The sequence below is a fragment of the Schistocerca nitens genome, chromosome 5 (genome assembly GCF_023898315.1).
Source record: "Schistocerca nitens isolate TAMUIC-IGC-003100 chromosome 5, iqSchNite1.1, whole genome shotgun sequence".
Lineage (NCBI taxonomy): Eukaryota > Metazoa > Arthropoda > Insecta > Orthoptera > Acrididae > Schistocerca > Schistocerca nitens.
In genome coordinates, this window is record NC_064618.1 from 806,170,109 (window position 1) to 806,191,087 (window position 20,979).

The following is a 20,979-nucleotide window of genomic DNA, read 5'->3' on the forward strand; positions in this document are numbered from 1 at the left end:
AATCTAGGAATATAGAATCGATCTGAGATCCCTTGTCGACCGCACTCATTACTTCATGGGAACGATATCTTCCGAATCCGTGTTGTTTATGTATCAATAAGCCATTTTCTTCAAGGTGATTCATAATGTTCGAGTACAGTATATGCTCCAAAATCCTACTGGAAAATGAGGTCAGTGATATGGGTCTGTAGTTCAATGGGTTACTCCTATTTCCTTTCTTGAATGCTGGTGTGACCCTTGCTACTTTCCAGTCTTTACGAACAGACCTTTCGTCAAGTGAGCAGTTGTATATGATTGCTAAGAAAGGCGCTATTGTGTCTGCGTACTCTGAAAGGAACCTGACTGGTATACCATCTGGACCTGAAGACTTGCCTTTCTTAAGTGATTTGTTGTTTCGCAACACCTAATATATCTCCTTTTATGTCACTTACGTTAACAGCTGTTCTAGTTTCGAATTCTGGAATATTTACTTCGTCTTCTTTCATGAAGGAATTATGGAAAACTGTATTTAGTAACTCCGCTTTAGTGGCACCATCACTGGTAACATTTCCATCGCTATCGCGCAGTGACGGTGTTGACTGTTTTTTGCACTGGTGTACTTTACATACGACCAGAATCTCTTTGCGTTTTCTACTATATTCTGAAACACTGTTTCATTGTGGAATCTATTAAAAGCACCTCGCATTGACATCTGCACTAAATTTCGAGCTTCTGTGGAACTTAGCCAGTCTTGGGGATTTTGCATTCTTCTGAATTTGGCACGCTTTTTTCGTTGCTTCTTCACAACAGTGTTCTGACATGTTTTGTGTACCTTGGTGGATCAGTCCCGTCTCTTATTAACTTATGCAGTATGAATGTATCTATTGCTGCCGATACTGTATCACTGAATTTGATCCATATGTGGTCTACACTTACATAATTAGCTTGGAAGGAATGGAGACTCTCTCTTAGGAAGGCATTAAGCAAATTTTTATCTGCTGTTTTAAATAGATATATTCTGCGTTTATTTTTAGTGGTTTTGGTTGATATGGTTTTGAGCCTCGCTACAATGACCTTGTGTTCACTAATCCCTGTATCCATCATGACGCTCTATTACATCGGGATTATTTGTGGCTATGAGGTCAAGTGTGTTTTCGCAACCATTTACAATTTGTGTGGGCTCATGAACTAATTGTTCAAAGTAATTCTTAGAGAAAGCATTTAGTACAATTTTGGAAGATGTTTTCTGTCTATTACTGGCTTTGAACATGTATTTTCACCAAAAAATCAAGGGTAGATTGAAGTCTTCACCAATTATAACTGTAATGAGATTCAAGTTTTCTTTGAACTGTTCAGCTATTATCTCATCTGAGTTGGGGGGGGGGGGTCGGTAGAAGGAGCCAATTATTATATTATTTCGGTATGACTGTTGAGTATAACCTCTACCCATAGTAATTCGCAGGAACTATCCATTTCAACTTCACTACAAGATAAACTACTAGCAACAGACACAAACACACCACAAACTACTTTATTTAATCTATCCCTTCTGAACATGGTTTGCACCTCTGTAAAAATTTCGGCAGAATTTATCTCCAGTTTTAGCCAGCTTTCTGTTCCTATAACAATTTCAGCTTCAGTGCTTTCTATCAGTCCTTGAAGCTCTGGTACTTTTCCAACACAGCTACAACAATTTACAACTACAATACCGACTGTTGCTTGATCGATTCTCATCGTTTCTTTGCCCTGTACCCTTCGAGACTGGAGCCCTTTTTGATCTTTATAACGGTGATAGATGAAACTGTGAAAGAGACAAAAGAAGCTCATAGAAGGATGGAGATGAAGTTATTGCTATCTGGTGATTACATTATGGTGCAGGAAACCAATAGTAAGGAGGTACAAGAACACACACACATCTCAAATGAAAAAAATTGAGAGGTATGGAATGAAATGTAGTGTGGAGAAAAGCAAGAATATAGTGGTTAGGGGCTTACTTAGTCTGGGAAGGAAGATGCCAATGAAGTGTAAGGAAGTGTTGCACAAGACATATTTTACACCAATGCTGACATATGCATTGGAGACTTGGATGATGACAAGAAGAGAGGAAAGTAGAATTCAAGATGGTGAAATGAAATTCCTAAGAAGTATGTTAGGGAGAGTCAGAGTGAGAAATGAAGGTGTTAGGAACAAAACTGTATGAGAGAATTGAGAAAAACAGTTAAAATCGTTTAGGCATGTGAAAAGAAAGGAAGATGGAAGGCTGGTGGCCGAGCGGTTCTGGCGCTACAGTCTGGAACCACGCGACCGCTACGGTCGCAGGTTCGAATCCTGCCTCGGGCATGGATGTGTGTGTTGTCCTTAGGTTAGTTAGGTTTAAGTAGTTCTAAGTTCTAGGGGACTTATGACCTCAGCAGTTGAGTCCCATAGTGCTCTGAGCCATTTGAACCATTTTTTTTGAAGATGGAAGAATACCAAAACAAATGATGGAGGGCAAGAGGGAGATCTACAGCACAATGGATTGACTCAATGAACACAGATGTAAGAAGAAGGAAGCTGGCCTGGAACATAACAATTACTAAAGAAGAACGGTGGAGGGATAGAGGAATGTGGAGATGCACCATAAATGTCCCAACCTGGCCCGATGCTGGATACAGGGGAAACAAAGACGATGATAACTTGCGAAGAGCAGCTGCACTATAGCTTTCCAGGTCCATGCTGATTGTCTGCACTTGTAATGCACACTGATATTTGTGTTTCAATCCTACACTGCTGTGCCACTACCATACCTAATGGCAAATCCTGCTGCGCACAGTCTGAACACCATTCCTATAAAGTTGGGTACCCGTAAAGTAAATAATTTCCCATCCACACTAGCTCAAACAGCAGAAATTTAATTATAACCATCCTGTATGCCTAACTGAAATCATTAATGAAATTTGGACAACAAACAGCTGACCATTAGAAAGGACATCAGCATTAAAAAGTCCACTACATAAAAAGGAAAGAAAACATATCCTAATAATTATACAGGAACTGCTCTCTCGTCAGTGACGTATATCTGGTCCAAGGCACTTTGAGGAGATCTGAATGAATAGTTGACCCACAACTAGGAGAACATCAAGTATAGGATTTAGGAAGGGAAGGTTATAGGGAACTGTCAAGAGTATTTGAAATAAAAGCAGAAGTACTACTACTTTTTTATTGTGCATTAGAGAAGGCAGTGAGAGAACGGAAGAAATCCATTGATACTAAGGGTGTTCAATTAAGAAGAAACTTAAAAAATAAAATAATCAGATTATCCAGCTTTTGTAGACCTAATTGCATTAATTACTGACTCACTGGATAGATCCAAAGAACAAATCTCAAAACTACAGGAAAAGCAGAAAAAGTAGAACTGAATATATGATTTGGGAGGGGGGGGGGGGGAATCCATAACAAATATCAACGAAATCTACAAACTCAGCAACACAATATCTAAAACAAGCCATTTTAAATACCTTCAAGAATGGATAACAAGCAATATAAGAAAAAAAGATGGAAAGGCATGCCATGACAAAAAACTTGAACTCTATAAAAAGAAACTCTTAGTCCTTAAACACAAAAATAAGACACTATCAAACAGTAATAAGGCCGGAAATACTGTATGAAGCAGAAAAACTTAAACTAAGAAGATTTGAGATCTTGAAAAAATAGAAATAATTGAAAGAAGAATTCTCAGGAAAACACTGGAACCTAAAAGTAATAGTAATTCTGGATACAAACTAAAATCAGAGAGCTCTATTTGAAAATGGAAAAGCAATCTGATATAATGGGGAGGAGATGACTGCAGTTTTATGGAAATATATGACAAATAGATATTAACAGACAAACAAAGCAGATCAAAGAAGTCTGCAAATGGAACAAAGTGGACACAGGAAAAAAAGGTAGAGCTCTCTTTAAAGATAAATGAAGTCTGGGAGCATGATGAAAATAATAATAATAACAACAATGCACAACTATTCAGGCAAATTTGATAAGCTTTCAAAACAATTGCAAATATTGGCAACTTCCTTTAACTCCACAGAAATGTAAAATTGTACAATTCACAAAATGCAAGAAAGTAGTGTGTACCCTCCAACTACAATGTCAATGAGTCAGTTGGAATCAATCAGATCATAAAAATACCTGGGTGCAACAATTTGTATGGTTATGAAATGGAATAGCAAATCCAGGTTGCACTCTTCTGCATTATTCTACTTCACAATATATTATACCATAATTTCCTAGAACTGCTATGAATGGAGAAGTCATGATACCACTCCATTTTTGCAACATATTCTTCAAGGTGAAAGATGCACTGGAAGACCAGCAAAAAGTTGGCAGATTTTGGTTCACTGGCAGAGTACTGGAAAAAATGCACTAAGTCTACAAAGGACACTGCTTTAAAGAAAAGTGTCCCATCTTCTTTGGAAATTGGTCAAGAGAGTAGCACCTATACCAAAGAGGACTCGGACGCAATATTGAATATAATCAAAAAAGGGCAGCATGAATGATCAGAGATTTGTCTGAATCATGAGAGAGCATCAAAGAAATGCTGTAAAACCTGAATTGGCATAAACATCAGTTATCCTGTGAAAGCCCACATTAAAAATTCCAACTAGTATTAAGTGAAAAAACCAAAAATATACTTCAGCCCTGTAGATACCGCTCACACAGGGAACTCAAGGACTAGATTAGACTAAGTACAGCATAAAAAAACTAAACTCTGCACAAAAAGGCCATGAGGGCCCAATGATACTGACCCTCCTCAGCCCACAGCTATCACTGGATGCAGATCTGGAGGGGCATGTGATCAGCACACCACTCTTTCATCCATATGTCAATTTATGAGACTGGAGCCTCTACTTCTCAATCAAGTAGCTCCTCACTTTGTCTCACAAGGGCTGAGTACAGCCTGCTTGCCAACAGTGCTTGACCTACTGGATGGTCACCCATCCAAATGCTGCCCAACCCGACAGTACTTAACTTCAGCGATCTGGCAGGAACCGGTTACCACTGCGGCAAGGCCTTTGGCCTTAATACAGGATGCACAGAGGCATTTAAGCAGTCATTCCTCACACACAACTGGAATTGGAGGAAACCTTCACGTGTGGTACAATTTCCAATACCCACTGTCATCCACTTCACAATATTTTGCAGAGTATGTATGCAGACGCATTGCATAATGAGAAGACAGAATATGCAGGATCTTACTTGAAAAGTTAACACACATTTTTAGGAATAAAAACACTTGGTGTTTCATGCATTTAGCTTTTAAACATTTTGTTGGCTGGCTGGTTTTGAAGAAGGGTTAAGGGACAAGAAAGTGTAGTCATCAGTCCCTCATCCTTGAGATAGTCGATCTGGTGTTAGTGACATCCGCCAGAAATTTGACTGAACTGTAGGTTAGAGTGATAAAACTGGAACACTGAAATCAATATTGATGCCAGTGACAAGAAATAACCAAATGAGAGGTAAAAATATCTGGGTCAGGTTGGTCTGCATAAGAGAGTATACAAGGGCTCCCCTGGGGTTCATTGGTGGCAAGAAGCACCTACCCAACGACTAACTCTCAGTGACCCAATGTAAGGGTAAGACAGTTACGGAATAAATAATTCCTTCCAGCTGGTTGGAGAGATCAGTAACAGTAAATCTGGAAATGGTAAAAACATAATGAATGTCAAAGTGGTTCAAATGGCTCTGAGCACTACGGGACTTAACTTCTGAGGTCATCAGTCCCCTAGAACTTAGAAATAATTAAACCTAACTAACCTAAGGACATCACACACATCCATGCCCGAGGCAGGATTCGAACCTGCGACCGTAGCGGTCGCGTGGTGCCAGACTGTAGCGCCTAGAACCGCTCGGCCACTCCGGCCGGCAATGAATGTCAATAGGAGTGCAATATGAAATAAGGTGAGAGAAATATAATCATCTCAGTAGATGGGTGGGTGCAGTTGAGAGAGTCCCCCAGGGCTCAGCATTAGGCATCACTCCCACAACCCCTTACAATTTAAGTGTTATAGATGGCAATGCAGCCTGTTCTCTTTGAGAGAAAAATACATATCGGTTTAACTGTTCTTTCACTATCAACCAGTATCAAGAATGAGAAATTCTTATGGATTTGTCTTCATCTCAGTCTTGCATGAAGGGACAGGAAAAAAAATCATTCTACTTTTTGCCAATTTCTTTTTTCCTTTTTGCCAATTTTGGTGTTATTTTTTGTAACATTCAGCGTTGCTTTTTGCCAGATATGGTGTTACTTATTTGCCAAATTCTGGATTGAAAATTTGGTGTTTTGCGCCAGTTTCGCTGTTTGTTTTGTTTCTTCTAATTTCTGTGCTATTTCACTGAAAACTGTTGATTTTGCATATCATATAGCGCAGATGCTGAGTTGCAGATAGGCACAACAAAAAGACTGTCACAAATGAAGCATTCAGCCATTAAGGCCTTCATCAACAATAAACAACACACACACTCACACACAACTGCAATCTTAGGCAAATGAAACCACACTGCGAGCAGCATCGCCAGTGCGTGATGGGAGTGTCAACAGGGTGGGGGTAAAGAGGACGAAGGGGTGGGGAGGGGGAGGGATAGTGTGGTGAGGGTGGCGGACAGTGAAGTGCTGCACGTTAGACAGAGGGCATGGAGAGGTAGGGAGGGAGTAGCGGACAAAGAGGGAAGAAAAAAGACTGAGTGTGATGGTGGAATGACGGCTGTGTAGTGCTGCAATGGAATGGGAAGGAGCTGGAAGGGTGAGGATAGTGACTAAGAAAGGTTGAGGTAAGGAGGGCTACGGGAATGTAAATGTATTGCAATTCAGAAAATCTGGTGTTGGTGGGAAGAATTCATATGGCACAGGCTGTGATGCAGTCACTGAAATGAAAGCTGTCATGTTTGGCAACATGTTCAGCAACAGGGTGCTCTGCTTGTTTCTTTGTCACAGTTTGTCGGTGGCCATTCATGCGGACAGACAGCTTGTTGGTTGTCATGCCCACATAGAATGCAACACAGTGGTTGCAGCACTAACATCACCTATCCTATAAAGGCAGGACTACCTGCTAAACCAGTCATGTGATCTACAAGCTAAGCTGCAACCACTGTGCTGCATTCTCAGTGGGCATGACAATCAACAAACTGTCTATCCGCATGAATGGCCACTGACAAAGTATGGAAAAGAAACAAGTGGACCACCCTGTTACTGAACACGCTGTCATGACATCCTTCATTTCCATGACTGTTTAACAGCCTGTACCATATGGATCCTTCCCACAAACACCAGCTTTTCTGAACTACGCAGGTGGGAACTTTCCCTGCAATACATCCTACGATCCCATGACCCTCCTGGCCTCAACCTTCATTAGTCACTGTGCTCACTCATCCAACTCCTTCCCATTCCCATTGCAGCACTACACACCCATCATCTCCCCCCACCCTTTCCCACCTCTCCCCCGCCCTCTGTCTAACCTGCAGCACTTCACTGTCCGCCACCGCTACCATATTACCCCTCCCCACCCCAGCCTCCTCCTTACCTCACCCAGTCGCCACTCCAATCATGCACTGGTGATGCTGCTCACAGTGTGGTTTAAGTTGCCTAAGACTGCAGTTGTGTGTGGGGGTGTGTTTGAGCGAGAGAGAGAGAGAGAGAGAGGGCGTGCGCGCGCATTTGTCGTCTATTGTTGATGAAGGCCTTAATGGCCAAAAGCTTTATTTGTGACAGTCTTTTTGTTATGCCTATCTGCGACTCAGCATCTCCGCTATATGGTGAGTAGCAACTTTCCTTTTCATAATATTGTTGCATTCCAGCCTGGATTTTCCATTGTTTGATTTTGTTTGATTTTGGGTTATTGTTTTCACGAAATTTTCCTGTCCCTTGTTATATGAAGTTGCACTTCCAAAAAAATAAAATAGCGTGAGGCAGAAAAAAACAGTTAACAGCACCTAAAAGTTGTTAAGAACAGTAAAAGAGGGATGGCCAGGGCAGCTGTCAAGAGGAAGTAGGGTCAATGACCCCTGGCCCCAGTGTGCTGTGGGAGACATCCCAATGTGTCCTGAAAGCAGTCTAAAACGTTAGTGCCTAGAATACAGTCCACTTTCTCCAGAGGCAATAAAGAACAGGTGCCGCTAGTTAGCACCAGCAATCAGTTATAGTCGTTGTTGTTCCTTCTGCTGCCGTTAGTTGGCGTTTTTCGTGTTTTACTTTGGTTTATTAATGCTGGGTGTTGCTCTTGAAGCCTTTAGGAGACTTGGGAGTTGAGGGATTTTTTCCAACTAGATTACAGTCATGTCAGTAGCGCTTCTATTGTCATTGCAACAATTCTGCAACCTTTATTAGCGTTTTGGTGCAGTTGTCGCAGTATTACGCCTGTTTGGAATTGTGTAAAATGGATAGTGATCATTCCAGTGAAGAAGAGCAGTGGGAAGACATCTCTGTTTCGGAATCTGGTGATGACTCTTTTGAACTTCCGTCAAGTGAGGAAGACACAGATATAGATTGGTCTCAGGTGAGAGTGTGGCATGTTGTCAATCCAAATACTGATTGTGCTCCTCCAAGATTTCCGTTTTCTGCTAATCCTGGTTGTACGATTCCTTTTGCTGATGATGAAATTCAAATATTTCAACACTTTTTTGATGGGGATTTGCTGGAAATGATACAGGTGGAAACTGCTAAATCTATCAGCCAATGTGTTTCAACCACTGGCTGTAATGTTTTGTCCACATCATGTGAAGAACTTAGAATTTTCTTTGCTCTAATTATGTTACAGCCTTGTACAGAAATCTGAATTGCACATGTACTGGTCACGGCAGGCAAGCATATCAACTCCATTTTTCAATGACGTAATGTTCCACAAGAGGTTTCGCCAAATAAAAAAGTATCTTCATTTTTCTGACAACGAAGTATATGATGCCGCATATCATCCAGATCCTACGCCGATCAAAATTTGGCCATCTACCAGCGCCTTGAAAATAAATTTAGAAGTTCTTATGTTTCTGAACGGGACATTAGGTGGATGAAAGTTTACTTTTGTACAAGGGCAGGTTGGGTTGGATAAAGTATATCCCACTGAAAAGGGCGAGATTTGGAATAAAAGTCTACTGCTGTGTGAATCGGCTAGTGGATGTGTGTGGACCCTCATTATTTACACGGGGAAAGGGACAAAGGTGGATGCAAACTTCAAGGACTTTCCAATGTCATCACAAGTTGTCTTGACACTTGCAAAACCACTCCTGAAGCAAGGTTACTGTCTAATGAAAGATAACTTTTACACGTCTCCACAGTTAGCAGGTTTCCTAATTTTGAAGTCCACTGATAGTTATGGAACAGTAAAAATGATCCAGAAAGAAATGACACAATCTCTCCAAAATCTAAAATTAGAAAAGGGGGAAAATGTAGCTGAGGAAAAGTACTAGTTTTGCGCTGGAAAGACAAGAACGACATGGTACTTTTTTCATCTATCCACACTATGGATATAGTGGAGACTCAGAAAAGGTCAAAACTTGTGCTTGACTACAACTGTACAATTGGAGGAGAGGATCACGCCAATCAAAGAATGACATCGTACCCAATACCCAGAAAGTAAGGCAAGAAGTACTACAAGAATTCTTTTTTTCGTTTGTTGGGTATTTCTGTGTGGAATTTGTTTATTTTATATGAAAAACCTGGAGGGAAAAAGGACTCACTGGAATTAATATTGACCCTCTCAGAAAAAATAATTGAGAAGTATAAAGGAAGCATCATTTCTCCTAAGCCAGGGCGACCAGGATGAATGCCCCAACCCCTTCGGTTGACGGAAAGACATTTCCCAGAAGTCATCGAGCCAACACAGAAGAAGAGTAATCCAACACGAGTGTGCACAGTTTGTTCCAAGGAGCAGGATGCATGTGGGAAGTGCATCCGGAGAGAAACATGGTACTTATTGACCCCAGTGCAAGATCCCATTGTGCGTCAGACATGCTTCAGAATCTACCATACACAAAAGGATTTTTAATGTGATTGTAACATGTGATTCTTATCTTGTATATCTTATCTAACTTATTTGTATACTTTTCCATCTGTAACATATTTTAACGAATATTTGCGGAGATTCTTGCTGAACCCCAATTATCTTGGGATAATACTGTTTAGCTACCACCAACTGCATTATCTCCTTTGATTTTCAAGATAAACATAAAAATGAATTGTTGATGCCATGCATTTTCAAGAGAGTGTAGAATTATGTAGGGAAAAAAAGGTAAGATTTTGAAAGTTTTGTGTCAGAAATAGGTACGTTAAGTGGTTAAGAACTATTTTATGCTCTACAGACTTTGGACCAGGAAGTGGAATGACAGAGAAAACTAGAGTTTATTTCATATGACTTACAGACTTTGGACCAGGAAGTGGAACGGCAGAGAAAACTAGAGTTAATTTCATATTACTAGAGTTGGGAGAGTTGTCTGTATTAAGGCCAATGTACAATGTTGATCAAAAAGCTACAGGTACAAGAAACAAAATTCACTAGTATGCGCAAAGGCAGACATTCTTGGCAAAGCATACACCTCCATTACATAATATTTCAGTTCTCTTTGCTACTGAATACATATGTTGTGAGTAAATATAGAAATGGAGCTACTGGCAGAATGCAAGTAATTTAGGAGCAAAGAACAATGCTCATAGAAAGTGTCAACAGCCACACACAAAAGAGAAAGAAAATCTGCTATGTTTTGGAACAAAACCTTTGTCACACTAGAATGAGTACACACAACACATACACGTTGTGCCGGCCAGACCCACAATGCCAGGATTACATTTCAGCAGGTAGATTAGGGTGGGTGGGGTTCATATTGAGAGGGGTGGGTACAGGCAGAGAGAGGCAGGAAGAAGGGTTGGGGATGAGGAGCTAGTGACTCAAGAGGAAGGCAGCAGGTTTGTTGGCTAGAAATACATGAGGGAGGGGTGGCAGGTGCAGGTGCTAGGCATGTGATACACAGGTACTGGAGCTAGTGAAGTGTGGTGCATGATGAAGGTGATGTAGAGGTTTGAATTGGGAGAGTGCGATAGGACAGAGCAAGGGGAAGCTGTTGTGTGACGGCTATAGGAACAGAGGGTTAGTGGTGATCGAGACCAGGAGGGTTACAGAGCAAAGGATGTATTGCAAGGATAACTCCCATCTGTGTAGTTAAGAAAAGCTCATGGTGGAGGTAAAGATCCAGATGGCCCAGGTGGTGAAGCAGCCACTTAACTTTGGCATGTTACGCCACAGTATGCTGAACTCTGATGATCTATAATGAGCCAGTTACAGGATTGGAGTATGAAGTGCTGTGTGAGTCAATTGGGCAGGTCTTGCACCTTGGTCTCCCACAGTGATATGACCCTGCTGCAAGGGGCTGGGCAGAGGATGTTGTGTTGGTTGGATGACTGACACAATACCGCTTTAGGAAGGGTGGGAAGGATCTTGGGTATGGTGTCTCATTTCTGGGCATGCTGAGAGATAATCAAAGCCCTAATGCAGGATACGGTTCAGTTGTTCAAGTCCAGAGTGATACTGGGTGACAATCCTTTGTAGCCGATTCTTGGAGGTGGTGGGACGATAGGTAATCTGTGCGGATATGGCATGGCAAATCTGTTTGCGGACTACGTTTTAGGAGTGCTGCCTGTCCATGAAGGTCTTTGTGAGACCTTCAGAATACTGAACAAGGGAATTGTTTTCACTGCAAGATATACTGTCCCGCTGGCCATGTATGACCAGGCCGTATGAGTGTGATTTTTTGGTATAGAACAGGTGACAGCTGTCATGCAGGTACTATTGGTAGCTTTTTTTTTTTTGGGTCATCAGTCTTTTGAACGGTTTGATGCGGCCTACCACGAATTCCTCTCCTGTGCTTACCACTTCACCTCAGAGTAGCACTTGCAATCTACATCCTCAACTATTTGCTGGATGTATTCCAATCTCTGTCTTCCTCTACAGTTCCCTCTAGTAACATGGAAGTCATTCCCTCGTGTCTTAACCGATGTCCTATCATCCTGTCCCTTCTCCTTGTCAGAGTTTTCTACATATTCCTTTCCCCTCTGATTTTGTGCAGAACCTCCTCAAACCTTACCTTATCAGTCCACTAATTTTCAACATTCGTCTGTAGCACCACATTTAAAATGCTTTGATTTTCCCCCCACAGTCCACCTTTCACTACCATACAATGCTGCACTCCAGATGTACATTCTCAGAAATTTCTTCCTCAAATTAAGGCCTACGATTGATACTGGTAGACTTCTCTTGGCCAGGAATGACCTGTTTGCCAGTGCTAGTCTGTGTTTTATGTCCTCCTTGCTCCCTCTGTCATTAGTTATTTTACTGCCTTGGCAGCAGAACTCCTACTTTTGTGACCATCAACCCTAATGTTAAGTTTCCCGCTGTTCTCATTACTTTCATCTTTCTTCGATTTACTCTCAATCCACATTCTGCACTCATTAGATTGTTCATTCCATTCAGCAGATCATATAATTCTTCTTCATTTTGCCTTGGGTTAGCAGTGTCATCAGCAAATTGTATCACTGATATCGTTTCACCTAGAATTTTAATTCCACTCCTGAACCTTTCTTTTATTTCCACCATTGCTTCCTCGATGTACAGATTGAATAGTAGGGGTGAAAGACTACATCCCTGTCTTACAACCTTTTTAATCCGAGCACTTTGTTCTTGGTCGTCTGCTCTTATTATTCCCTCTTGGCTCTTATACAAATTGTATATTACTCGTCTCTCCCTTTAGCTTACTCCTATTTTTCTCATAATTTCAAACATCTTGCACCATTTGACACTGTTGAATGATTTTTGCAGGTCGACAAATCCTGTGAATGTGTCTTGATTTTTCTTTAGTCTTGCTTCCATTATCAACCGCAACATCAGAATTGCCTCTCTAGTGCCTTTCTCTTTTCTAAAGCCAAATTGATCGTCGACTAGCACATTCTCAATTTTCTTTTCAATTCCTCTGTATATTATTCTTGTCAGCAACTTGGATGCATAAGCTGCTAAACTGATTATGCGATAATTTTTGCAGTTCTTGTAGTCTTCAGAATTGCGTGGATGATATTTTTCTGGAAGTTGGATTGTATGTCACCAGACTCATGCATTCTACACACCAATGTGAAGAGTTTGCTGCCACTTCCCCCAATGATTTTAGAAATTCTGATGGAATGTTATGTATCTCTTCTACGTTATTTGATCTTGAGCCCTCCAAAGCTCTCTTGAATTCTGATTCTAATACTGGATCCCCTCTCTCTTCTCGATTGACTCCTGTTTCTTCTTCTATCACATCAGACAAATCGTCCCCCTAATAGAGGCTTTCAATGTATTCTTTCCACCTCATTTAACAGTGGAATTCCCGTTGCACTCTTGCTTTTAATGTCACCGAAGGTTGTTTTGACTTTTCTGTATGCTGAACCCGTCCTTCCGACAATCATTTCTTTTTTAGTTTCTTCACATTTTTTATGCAGCCATTTCGTTTTAGCTTCCCCGCATTTCCTATTTATTTCAATCCTCAGCGACTTGTATTTCTGTATTCCTGAGTTTCTCGGAACATTTTTGTACTTCCTCCTTTCATCGATCAGCTGAAGTATTTCTTCTGTTACTCATGGTTTCTTCACAGTAACCTTCTTTGTACCTATGTTCTTCTCTCCAACTTCTGTGATGGCTCTTTTTACAGATGTCCATTCCTCTTCAACTGTACTACCTACTGAGCTATTCCTTATTGCTGTATCTATAGCATTAGAGAACTTCAAGCATATCTTGTCACTCCTTATTACTTCTGTATCCCACTTCTCTGCGTATTGATTCCTCCTGACTAATGTCTTAAACTTCAGCCTACTCTTGATCACTACTATATTGTGATCTGAGTCTATATCTGCTCCTGGGTACACCTAACAATCCAGTATCTGATTTCAGAATCTCTGTTAGACCATGATGTAATCTAACTGAAATCTTCCCATATCACCGGCCTTTTCCCTCCTCTTGTGATTCTTGAACAGAGTATTCGCTAGCTACTATTACTAGCTGAAATTTGTTACAGAACTCAGTTAGTCTTTCTCCTCTCTCATTCCTTGTCCCAGGCCCATATTCTCCTGTATCTTTTTTCTACTCCTCTCCGTACAACTGCATTCAAGCCCCCCCCCCCCCCCCCCCCATGGCTGTTAGATTTTCATTTGCCTTTACGTACTGTATTACCCTCTTTCAGTATCCTCATATACTTTCTCCCTCTCTTCATCTTCAGCTTGTGACATCGGCATGCATACCTGGAGTGTCTTTGTCGGTGTGGTTTGCTTTTGATTCTGATAAGGACAATCCTACCACTGAACTGTTCACAGTAACACACTCTCTGTTCTACCTTCCTATTCATAACGAATCCTACTCCTGTTATACCATTTTCTGCTGCTGTCGATACTGCCCTACACTCATATGACTAGAAATCCTTGTCTTCTTTCCACTTCATTTCACTGGCCCCTACTACATCTAGATTGAGCCTTTGCATTTAACTTTTTAGATTTTCTAGTTTCCCTCCCACGTTCAAGCTTCTGACATTCTGCGCTCCGAATCGTAGAACGCTATCCTTTAGTTGATTATTCAATCTTTTTCTCATGGGAACCTCCCCCTTGGCAGTCCCCTCCCAGAAATCGTAATGAAGAAATACTCCAGAATCTTTTGCCAATGGAGAGATCACCATGACACTTCTTCAATTACAGGCCACGTGTCCTGTGGATACACGTTACATGTCTTTAATGCAGTGGTTTCCACTGCCTTCTGCATCCTCATGCCATTGATCATTGCTGATTCTTCTGCCTTTAGGGGCAGTTTCCCATCCAAGGACAAGGGAGTGGCCTGAACCTCTGTCTGTTCCTCCGCCCTCTTTGACAAGGGCATTGGCAGAATGAAGGTGACTTCTTCTGCCGAAAGTCTTTGGCTGCCAATGCTGATTATTAATCAAAATTAAGCAGTGCCATGTTTCAAATCCGGAACTGAGGACATTTTGATTACTAATCAAAGATGCTAACCCTAGACCATGGGTCAAGGCTCTTATGTGGACGGAGGTGAAAGGGAGCCTTCAGAGAAGTGGATGTGGCACATTGGACTAAACAGGGCCAGGTGAGGTGGATAGGACACAAGGTGTTGAGGTCATGTAGGAGTAGGAATAGGATGTCTTGGCTGTAGGTCCAATCACAAAGATGTCATTAATGAACGTGAACCAAATGAGGTATTTGGGAGGCTATGAAGGTATCTTCTAGATGGCCCATAAAAAGACTGTCACAGGAGGGTGCCATGCAGGTGCCCATGGCTGTATTGCAGATTTGTTTATCCCTAAAATTCGTAATTAAATAAATTGTGGCTTAGCCTTGTGCGACCACATGGCCATCTCCTATCCCATCCTTTTTATGGATCACTTAGACGAATCATTCCTAGTCTCCTAAAACCACAAATCCCTCATTTGGTTCAGGTTCAGGAATGATATCTTGATGATCTGGACTCAGGGCCAAGACATCCTATCTGCATTTCTCCACAACCTCAACACTTTGTCTCCCATCTGCTTCATCTGTTCCTCCTCGAACCCACATGACAGCTGCACTTCCGTGATGCCTCCATCCACAGCTCTGTCTATATTACACCCACTAACCAACAACAGTTCTGGATTTCAAAAGCCATCACCCCTTCTACATCAAAAAACAGCTACCATATAGTCTCATCACTCATGGATGACATATCTACATTGACTAAAAATCCCTTGCCCAGTATACTGAAGGTCTCATGACGGATTTCACAGACAGGTACTACGCCCGCATCTCGTGGTCGTGCGGTAGCGTTCTCGCTTCCCACGCCCGGGTTCCCGGGTTCGATTCCCAGCGGGGTCAGGGATTTTCTCTGCCTCGTGATGGCTGGGTGTTGTGTGCTGTCCTTAGGTTAGTTAGGTTTAAGTAGTTCTAAGTTCTAGGGGACTTATGACCACAGCAGTTGAGTCCCATAGTGCTCAGAGCCATTTTTTGAACAGGTACTACTCCCAAACTTAGCGCATGAACAGAATTCCTGTGCCGTATTCCCTTCCCCGAATTAGCTACAAAGGATTGCCTCCATCACCCATAGGACTGGAACAAGGGCTTTATCTATCAACACGCATCCAGCTGCCCAGCACTTCTGCGTCCAGTCCAGTCACAGGCTTATCCTATCCCATCAGGGAAAGTCTACCAGTGAAGGCAGCCACAACATCTTCCAACTTGCTGTGATCACTGCACAGCTTTTTATGTCAGTATAATGACCAACTAGCTGTTCATCAGAACAAATAGCCATCACCAAACTATGACCATGAACAAAGTTGACCACCCAGTGGCACAACATGCAGCTGAAAACAATATCCTCACAGTCAATGGCACCTTCACAACCCACGCCATCTGGAGCCTTCTCTTCAGCACCAGCTTTTCTGAACTATGCAGATGGGAGTTATCCTTGCAACACACCCTCTGCTCCTGTAACTCTCCTAGCCTCAGTCTCTCCTAACCCACTGTCCCCATACCCTTCACCCAACAGTTTCTCTTTCTCTGCCCTATCATCCTCTTCCACTCCACACCACCTTCATGCATTGCATCTCACTGACTCCAGTCCCATGCATCACAAGCCTAGCCAGTGCACCTGCCACCCTTCATTCCTAGCTAGCAAATCTGCTGCCTTCCTCTGAGCTGCTAGCTACTTATCCTCAACTCCTCTTCCTGCCTCCCGCCTCTTTCCCTCTTTACCCATCCCTCCCAAAACAACTCCCACCCCACCCTAGTCCAGATGTTGAAATGCAGTCCTGCTTTTGCATGTGCCTGGTGATGGCTCAACACTTCTTCTTCTTGGTGAGTGGTCTCCTTTACTCCTAAATTATTTAAGTAGTGAGTAAGAAAAGTGTAACTGTTATCAATCCAAAAAGTTGCATTACTCTGCGAGGTCCTCCTTCACCTTCCTCTTACATAAAAAATTGATTTCTCAAAGACATAAATCATTATCACAGATGAAACAGTATGTACACTACTATACTTTAAATTGAAACAGCAACTTCATGTTCATTTCCAGAGACTAGATACGCATGTAACATAACTTCTATCCTTCATTGTAAGTTACATGATGACTATAGTCTGATTTAAACTGGTTGCACTAGACAGATATCAGGCTGGATGGCCCCCACCAACAATACACCAACAGGAGTTGTGCTGACTCCCGCTGTCTCGCTCTACTGCTGCGTTGGCCAGTCCTTAGTGAGCCAATGTAGTGAGAGTTTCGAGTAACTTTCATCATTGTGCGGCTTACAGTGTATGACGGAAGTAGCTGAAAGAAAGGTAGACCAAGGCTACACACTCCAAGGGGATTTTCAAACAGAAATGGACATGATACGATTACACAGTCTTCTTATTTAGCGTGTTCCTTGAGAGAATATTTTGATAAAGAGACGAGGATGCAGGCAGGTCTCTTGTTCCTTTGGCCAAACTGATACGGTGAACTGTAGGTGCTCTACGAATGATCGGTGATAAGAGGTAAGAAGGAGAAATTCAAAAGACTAATTAGGCAAGTCACCTAAATTGGTGACACCTAAGAGGAATCTCGAGAGGAGGGTCACAGAACTTGACTTTTGCCACGAAGATGTGATTTGTCACCATGAAATATATGCACATTATTCGAGGAAGGAGCAGCTGACACTTAAAACACTACATGCCAGTCCTGTAACAGTGGACCTGTTTTGAGGCTAGAAAACTGTCCCCGCTATAAATTGTGAAAAGTATTTATAAATGTATTTGTGACCTAAAGTTACTAATGGATGCCAAGATATTACTGTCTGACACTGCTGTTTTCTTACAGAATGAATAGGGACAAATTTTGACGATAGCATTTGACTTGGTAAAAAATGGTAAAATGCAGCTCTATAGCAGCTACAATTGGCATACAGAAGAAAATAAATGTAGTGAATGCTGGAACTTCCAAACGTTTCATTCCTAACTGTCATATTAACTATATCCCAACTATTCCTATTTCAATCTTAACAGAGCTCATCTGTGCTAAGGCTAAACATCATTTGCTTAAAAAAACACTGACTGAAGTGGAATGTCTTTTAAAGGAAGCAACTGAAAATGTGATCCCTGAAGACAAAATATGTGAAGCACATGCAATGAGTGGTACAGGCAGCATGGAATAATGGAGGTATATTACAACAGTGTGTTGAACATTTATTTATATCCGACATTAGGAGCAGTGGCCCCGATAGTTCCATTGGCTCTGGCCATGAATTAGATGATGTTTTCCCATTGTCTAAATAGTGTACAGTTATAGTGTACTTAAATGAACAGGGAAATTTTCCAAACACAAACATTTCTTCTAGTTCAAAAAAAAAAGTAACACTGGCCCCATTAAAATTAAGAAAAGATTTTGGTAATAAACAAAAGAAAGTATTGCCATTTGTTCAGTAGGTTTTGAGTTATGACGTTATAACTAAGCTGTTTACAAATGAAACAATTCATTTACGTTTAAAAAAAAATTAATGTAGCTGTGGCCTTACTTAAAATTAAGAACAGATTTTTGACATGTGTACATAAATCTTTAACATAAGTGAATTGATTTTTTTAACTTGATTGCAGTTGGAGATAAAGGTTTTCAAGTGATTTTCTATCACCACAGAGAGCGATGCACTGTGGTGGCTGTCTGCACACATATTGCCGTGACAGCTTTGCTACTTCGGACCTTAAATGTCAAGGGCCAACCAGTTCAAGTCATTACTTTCTGTAGGTAACTTGCTACAGCTGCTAATTATTTGAAGACAAGCATTTTTATAGCCATCAGCTGTACACATTCAACTTTATTCTTTACTGGTTTTGATTACTACAACTACCATCACTGGAAGAAAAGCATTACACCAGATGGATCAAAAATACATATTACTCACAAATGACTGAACAGCATGTTAAATGCATTGATGTTCCACAGTGCAAAGACTTTTCTGCAACCTGTTATACATTGTAGTTTAACCTATCTGTGTGATTTATGACATTAGCCAAATCATGCGTTCATTACACGCCACTCAGGAACACAATTGTGTTTGGTATGCTGTTGGGTCATTTAAGAGGAGTATACATTTTTGATCCATCTAATGTACTACTTTTCTTCCAGTGATGATGGTTATAATCACTGAAACTCGTGAAGAATAAAGTTGAGTGCGTACAACCGATGGCTATAAAAATGCCTTTCTTCAGACAGTTTAGGCCAGATTACAGCTCCAGGTACATGACTCAGGAATACCAATTACTACTTCTCCACTAGATTACCAAATATCTGAAAGATTTAATGGAATGTCTGAAGAATAAGGAAGAATAAACACAAGACACTGACGGAAATGGTCTAGTGCGGCATTTCCCACATTTATAAAATTCATTTCTAGTATTAAAATTAGATCCCCAGCATGATATAAATTTGTATGATGTACTGAATGAAATTTTGTAAGAGACGATGTGCCAAAGAGACAGCTGCACCTCTCAACACAGGTTAAAAAACATTGGTATGACCACAAAGTAGCATAATACTATCAGAAAAAAGGTGACAAATTTACCTGGACAGCCATCTGCAATGGTGTAGCTTGGTGATAGAAATGTACAGTTCCAGGTTCTGATGGAAACCAACCAAGACCTTCCATCTCGGCATCAGTGAGAGATGGAAGTCCGGGGCATGCTCTACCCGTCAATAGTGTAAAAACTGTATGAATAGTTCTTCGCTGAGTTAATTCTACATAGCGATGGAATCTTCCTTGCAAGTGCATCTGATGTTTATCTGAAGTAGTAAAGCTCTTCTCACAAAGAAGGCAATGGTGCTGCTCTTTTGTCTGTGGATGTTCCAGTGACAAGTGATTAACAAAATCCCCCTGGAAAATGAAATGTAATTGAATATTTATATTTCCATCACATGATGTGCAAATTTTTTCATTCAGCATGCAACTAGCAGTAAATTCGTATACAGTTCAAATGAAAATCTAGAGTGCCTTCTGCTACATTAGGTTTTAGCACTGTTTCACAATTGCTATCACAGACTTCTGTGAGTTATAAATGGGACTCAGTAGATGAAGTCATGCTAAGGAACCCATGCCAGGAAATATATAGTTTGAATGTAAATAATATTAAAAGTGGATCACTTTCAAATTTCCCACTTCATAGTACACATGCAGTGGAGACAACAAGCTCTGACCTGTGAGCTCTACAGGAGTCCACTGCATGAGCCATGTTTTGTGCACTTGTCATTGTGAACTCTTTTATGTGGTGAAGTATGTTTCCTTTAAAATCAAGAGTGTAGCTCATCCCTGGAGCACAACCGTCGACCCTCCTCCTTATGAACCTAACTTTGTCGCAGCCATTATTATAGCCAGAAAAATTGTATATATGTTACAATTACAAATGCGGCTGACCCTGGCACCCTCTTCTCTGTTTGCGTGTGTACCATCAAGCAGGAGATTTGAAAGTGATATCAACTTCTTACTTATTTATAACAAAATGGTGCGTTTGTAAATGTGGGTTCCTTGTCAAAACTTTATCTACTAAGATCCCTCTATAACCTGTATAACTATGACAACAACAAATCACTATATTCATCTATTTTACTGAAATGGGAAAACTAGATTGGATTTTAATATTGACAGAGAACAGGTTATCACATAAATTAAAGATTATAAAAGTGATGGGCAGATATATAAAAGATGTCTTTGTAGGGCTGGTGAACCAAGGTAGAATTTGAGTCTGCGTGTGATGTGGTTTGACCAAGAATAACTCACAAATATGGGGTAAAAGTTGTAATGTTCCATAGCTACATCATTATACTTGGGAATATTTTAGCCACCTTACAGTAAAGGGGAAAAATTACAAATAAATAAATAAATAATGTATGGGAACTCTTCTTAAAGCTCATCGAAAATTACTTAAAATTAGTAGCGCTGACCCTCACCAAATATAAGATAAGATAC

General features: G+C 41.0%; 1 protein-coding gene across 1 annotated transcript in view; it reads right to left on the minus strand.

Moving 5' to 3' along the window:
- LOC126260730 (uncharacterized) overlaps positions 1–20,979 on the minus strand; it is a 34,015-nt gene that overhangs the window by 6,596 nt on the left and 6,440 nt on the right. The window contains exon 2 of the mRNA XM_049958068.1: positions 19,582–19,890. Coding sequence (XP_049814025.1) covers positions 19,582–19,890 — 309 coding nt within the window. The remainder of the gene's footprint in view (positions 1–19,581; positions 19,891–20,979) is intronic.